Below are 5,992 nucleotides of genomic sequence, written 5' to 3'. Positions count from 1 at the left end.
GCGGCCGGGGGTGCCCGGGGGGTGCCCGGGGGGGCTGGCCAGGCTGGCAGAGCCCTGGCTGCTCCGAGCTCCCGTGCTCTGAATCGGCTTCTGTCTGCTCTTACAACTGCCTTTTTTCCCTGTTAATTATGCCCCCAGGCTGTGGAAAGACAGCATTTATCTGTTTCAACAGACTAAGCAGCAAGTGTTCTGACATGTTTATCAGGCAAATTGTACCTGACAAAAGGTAATTACACATGCAATCAAGCTCAGGAGTAACTGGGTGATTAGGGGTTAATAAACTGTTTAGCATAAGAAATATTCAGCTTGTGAGCAGGGAGAGTGGACCAGAAGGACATAACCGACAGTGGTGTGTTAAAAGAATTACTTTTCTCTTGGTGGAGTATCTGGATTTAGGGAAAGGTAAGCAGGGAATTAAGAGCCCGGCTCCTCATTTTCACTCTCAGCTCCTCTGTCTCTGGTGCCTGTTGTGCGACCGAAGCCGTTTGCGACACTCCTACTACTGCAGAAGAGAGAATAGCACCATTCCAAGCTACCCTGATAATTTAAAATTGCATTTTTTCTGGTAGAACCACCACGTTTCGTGTTGTCTGATGGACATTGCCCCCGTTCCCTTCTGTTGACTCCGGATAGCTGGTTCCCAAAGCTGCCTTCTCTTCCAAGATTATTCCTGACAGTTGCCCAAACGTAAAAAGGAAGGGGCATCTGTATGATATCTGGGGATGTGACAAGAGGTTCAAACGGCGTTGAAAGGGCCGGATGGTCAATTCCAGCAGTTCCCAGCGCATAAAATTCTCACGTAATTACAAAGATGGCCTAAATACAGGAGTGCGGCTGAGCTGCCCAGGGCTTTAGGTAATATAAGACAAAGCTTTACTGAGCAATGATTACCAGTAATTTCTATCCAAACGTGACCATATCACCTAGATACCAGGGAAAAGCAAGAGTACTGACATGGAAGAATAGGTGCAAGTGCACTATTTGAAACCAGAATTCTGTCCCTATAGTCTTAAGAACACTTTTTCCCCCTGTAGCAACAATATTGTAATGTTTTATGTTAACCAAACCAATTAGCTGATAAGGTCTTAAAATAGGACCTGTTTTAACCAAAAAGTATTTTACTCTCTTTTACAATAAACTCGTTGTGTTTAAGATAGTCTTCTAATTTAAAATAGCAGTGTTATCTGTATGATGTAAGAGATTACTATAGCCTTTTATGTAAGTACATATAGATAGCCTTTTTTCACAAGCAGTGTTTATTTTGAGCAGAGAGAGCTAATGTTGGCTGTAAAGGGCATTTAGAAAATATATAGACATGAACAAAAACTTAGAAAATTGAAGTATTGTAGGTCATTGTTCAAAATGCAAATACAGAAGAGCAACCAGAGGCTTAAGGTATCTATAATGTTACAAGTATATATGTGACTAACAATGTGATGGTTTGAGAGGGCAACAGTTTCATATATAGCAAGGGGCACAGGCTGCCCTCTGATCATCAGCCCTGATGGTTCCCAGGTGTCGGATAAAGGTTCCCCTTCCATCACACCTTTGGAAGGGGCACATCCTACCTGTCTTGCAAATGTAGGTGGACGTCTATTGGATACTCTCTCTGGTATGCGAGAAAGGGGAAAGATTGTTCCTTTTATTTTTTAGTAGTGACTCAGACACACACACTTCTCTGCAAATCATTCCTAGTCAGCAGGGCTTCCCTTGTGCCCAGGGACACACGTTTTGCTTCATTGTAAAATTCTCAGGTATAGCGTTGCCTGTCTTGGCTTACTCTTATTTTTCATGGTTGTTATGGGATGAAGGGAGTACAACAGGGCCATTGTTCTCGCGCAGTGGAGTAGGTGTCCCTGGTTTATCTGGTGTTTCAGCTGCCCGATGAACTCCTCCTGACGAGTGCCCTTGGGTGGCTCCTGACTAAAGCTAACGGTCAGGTGCAAAACGAGCATTTTTCCTATTGTCATTTCAAGGCAAACAGTGCGTGTTCTGACCATGAAGAAGTCGCAGCGAGCAGCACCGGGGTCATGTGCTACACTCTGGAGTTTGACTGATTTTTGAGGCAGGAAAATATTTACTGGACCTACTGTGTGCATGTATTTCTCTTGCTGTAGCCCATGTCAGTGTGGACCTTTCCTTGCTTGCAAATATGCCTTATTTTTAGTTACTGTCTCAGTAATAGCAACACTTTTAGTGAATAAAATAGTAGTGGGGAAATGGTGCTTTAATTTGGTCTCTAATAGGTTGATTCTAGTTGCCACAATAAGAATTACTGTCACAAAACCAGCAAATTCTCCTGTAGTTCCTGCTTCTCAACTGAGAGGCCGTGGGGTGAACTCACCTGAACTTAAATCCCCTGAGTGTTTGGAGGTTTTTTAATTGTATCTGATACTCTTTTTGGCACAATTAACGCTTTTATGATTAGACTTGCCCTTGGTATACTTTTTCTTTTTCCACATTAGTGTAACCGCAGTATTTAAAACTGCTGAGATTTACAACCCCCTTTTATTTCAGTGGAACTTAACATACCCTGCATGTTGCATCCCTGTAGCGTGAGTCACGTCAGCGTGTCAGGCCAAATCCACAAGGTATTTCCATTATCTCTTCACCTTGAGTACCGCGTAACATGACCAAAGGCTGTTCCCGTCCTTGTGGTTTTGCACACACCTAGTCCCTGTCACATTATAAAATCATTTTAATATGCATCTATTGTGAATGAAAATACAGCAAAAATACAGGAAAAAAGTTGGGTTTTTTTTTCACCTCTATTGAAGAGCTGGCCAAATTTTCATGATTAATTTCATGTAGCTATCTGTTTATATGCCTTAAAAATCAGACTTTTTGCATCTTCATGTTCTTCCCTTATTTTCAATAGTCTTTAAGTATAAATTTCAAGATAACTTTAACCTTTACTAGAATAAAAATCACCTACCGAAAGGTTAGGCCAGTGCTTCATTATCGACTTGGTCTTTCCAGGAGCGTGTTCAATCACATCAAGTAGTCCAAATACTTCTGCATCTCTGAGTGGGTGGGCTGTCTTCCCAATCATCAGCCTGTGGCCGAGAGAGCCCCACTTCAATAGAGGCCTTTCTGTGGGAGGGAGAGGAATTAGGGAGCTTCATTTAGATAAGGCACAGGTTTTTGTAGCAGAAGGAGGTACATTGGGGACAAGATGAGCAGAGGCTGGGGCAGAGCACAGGGTCGGTGCTGGAGCAGGGGTGAGTCTGGGCTTGTGCTGGACGGGAGCTCGGTACGGGTGGGCTGCTTTGACTTAGGAGGTTTATTGGCATGAGGCTGGTGGTGTGCAGGTCTCTGACCACATGTGGAGCAGGGAGGAGGGCCTGGGTACACCCCCTGGCTGACAGTGTCTCAGGGTGCCCACTCCTCAGGGCCTGGACGGTCTTGGAGGGTGCAGAGTGTGCTTCATGTTCTCTTGGGATGTTGTTTTACCCCTGGTGTTGAAAAGCAGCAGACCCCATGGTCTGTTCAGAGCCCCACCTGTGCTTGATCAGGTGACAAACGAGGTGTAATCTTCCACCCCAGCATCATCACTGTCATTGGGATGTCCCAGCACAGTCAGATGGCTGATTCAAGCACCAAAAGTGTGGTATGAAAATTGCTCTTGCGATACTGGCAGGAAAGTTTCTTCCAGCTTGTCAGCACTGTAATTGTATCAGTCATCGGTGGCTTTGGGCTGCAAACAGGAGACAGAGCTTCAGGGTTGATTAGAATTTACTCAGAATCCTCAATTTCAATGTCACAATAGGGATAAGAAATTAAATCTTTCACCTCTGATTTTCTGAACACAGCTGCTGCAGGAGCATTGCCACCATCCTTCCGTAAGGACCATCTCCTGTGTGGAGCCCATGGCAAGTGTGACTGTAATTAGTGGTGATTTGTTGATACATTGTTTGCTTCTCTGTAAGAGAGAGAAGGAACATTCCAGATTTCTCCAGATTATGTAGTTTGGGTTCCTGTGTTTGTCAGCTTTATCCTCCAACTTGTGCTGTGTGTCTGCTTGTCCTCTCTGGCTGCTCTTTGGGTGGTGCTTTGGAAGGTCCTGTACGGTCCGTGGGCACTGCCCACCGCTGTAAGGCAAGGAATAAGAAACGCAGCAGCAACTGGGGCCGTGACTTTCACAAACACCACTAATTCCTGAGTTACCAGAGCCTTCCCAAGCCTGTTTGCCTAATGACCAAAGGCACATCCTCTTCTCTCCTGCTCGGTAGGAGAATGGATGGTGCCCATCCTGAGAAAAGCGTTTTGTGAGAAAGAGCTGTTTGCATTGAGCTTGGCGGCTGCCGTGGATGTGTAGTCAGTAGAGAATGAGAATAGCCTCCCGGCTGTTCATACACCTTCCACCCAAATGAGATAGCCAAATGTAAAATGTAGGTGTCACTGGGGTGTGTAAAGGTCCCTGGAGACTTTGGAACAACAGAGCAGTGACTGTGTCAGAGATCTGCTATAAAGATGGGATGCATTGCCACTTACTCATAAAAGAATATACTACAAATATGGAACGAGTAATTAATTAGAAAATAATTTATATAAATTCGACACTTTATTTGAAAATGACGTAAGAAAGGGGGTAGGAAGTGGAAAAATCTGGAGGAAAAAAAAAGCATGTAAATTAGAAGCTGTGAAGAACCGGGTGTATGCTTTTATTTTGTGATGAAGTTGGTGTTAGGGTTTTGGGGACAAGCGTTGCTGGTGATGGGTGACGTTGTGTCAGGCTGAGGAGCTTGCGCAGGGCCGGGCTCTCGGGGTGCGGAGGGGCCGCTGTGCCCGGGCTGCAGCAGCTCTGCTCCGGCTTAGCGGGAGAGTGCTGAAAGTGAAAAGATTCTTTACTGAAATAGCAAACCGGAATGACCTGCAGCAGTCTGCCATGTTTCTTAAGGTGGTTTTGTTACAGAAAATCCTGTTTCTCCCCACCTTTGCAGGCGTTAGGGGTGCAGCAGGGGCTGTGGGTTTGACGGAGGACGCGGCTGAGCCGAGGGGCCGGGGGCAGTGTCAGCAGGGCAGCCCTTCCAGAGGGGCCCCCACTTGTGCTAAGGGCAGGTTTGGCCAACGCAGGGCAGCCTGAGAACCAGCCCGTGCTGGCCCTCGGCAGCAGGATGAGGCCAGGCATCAGAGGGGGGGGAAGCTGGGGCACCCCGCCACAGACGTCAGTGGCAGCGGGGCCACAGGTAGCCCTGGTGCCCAGCAGTGCCCGGCCTGTGTCCGTGGTGATGGAGGGGGAGTCCAGCTTTTCGGGCTGCGAGAGAGCTGGGGGGCAGGCATGGTGTCTGCTGGCAGAAGCAGGCTCTTGTGTTGACCAGCAGCTCCGAAGTGATGAGTCAAAGGCCTGATTCAAAGCTGCAGGACTGTGTTTGGAGGCTTTTTTCTTTGCTTTGCCTTTTTTTTTTTTTTTTTCCCTCCCCCCGTTGAAGTGTTTGGGGTTTATTTGGGCCAGAAGCGTGCCCGGGGCTCGGGGCTGAGCCGCGGGGATCACTCACCACGGAGGGTGCAGCAGGGGTTGTTTAATTCTCTTAACCTGAAACTCTGGCTTAAATTACTGCCAGCGGCAACAGATGTGAGTGTCCCCCTTCTCGCCCCCCTTCCCCCCGTAAAGCAGGCTCCCCAAAAAGCCAAGCAGGGAGCCATCAGCATCCCTTTTAGAGCCAAAATTTGTGCAGGGAAGGAGGCGAGAAGAAACGGGCAGGTGAAGGGGCTGTCGCCCGCTCACCCCCCAAACCCCCCCGCACTCTTTTCTCCTCCCCCCCCAGCTCCTGGACCTCTTCATGGTGTGGGACTGGTCCACCTACCTGGCCGACTACGGGCAAGCCACCTCCAAGTACCTGCGGGTCAATCCCAGCACGGCACTCACGCTCCTGGAGAAGTAAGTGCAGGGACGCGGTGGGGGCGAGACGGCACCCACGGGGCGAAACGTCGCCCGCCTCGGTAGGCGCGGCGGCAGCTCCTCGTCCTCCCGGTGCCGCCGCAGCCGCGT

General features: G+C 48.1%; 1 protein-coding gene across 3 annotated transcripts in view; it reads left to right on the top strand.

Annotated features, from left to right (window-relative positions):
- Positions 1 to 5,992, top strand: part of EXOC6 (exocyst complex component 6) — a 75,774-nt gene that overhangs the window by 67,662 nt on the left and 2,120 nt on the right. For all 3 annotated transcript variants that reach the window (XM_014965959.1, XM_014965950.1, XM_014965970.1), the window contains one exon: positions 5,769 to 5,881. In XM_014965959.1, coding sequence (XP_014821445.1) covers positions 5,769 to 5,881 — 113 coding nt within the window. The remainder of the gene's footprint in view (positions 1 to 5,768; positions 5,882 to 5,992) is intronic.

The sequence above is a fragment of the Calidris pugnax genome, unplaced genomic scaffold (genome assembly GCF_001431845.1).
Source record: "Calidris pugnax isolate Ruff unplaced genomic scaffold, ASM143184v1 scaffold64, whole genome shotgun sequence".
In the NCBI taxonomy this organism is placed as follows: Eukaryota; Metazoa; Chordata; class Aves; order Charadriiformes; family Scolopacidae; genus Calidris; species Calidris pugnax.
Note: the sequence above shows the minus strand (reverse complement) of the source record. Positions and strands in the feature narration are given on the sequence as shown.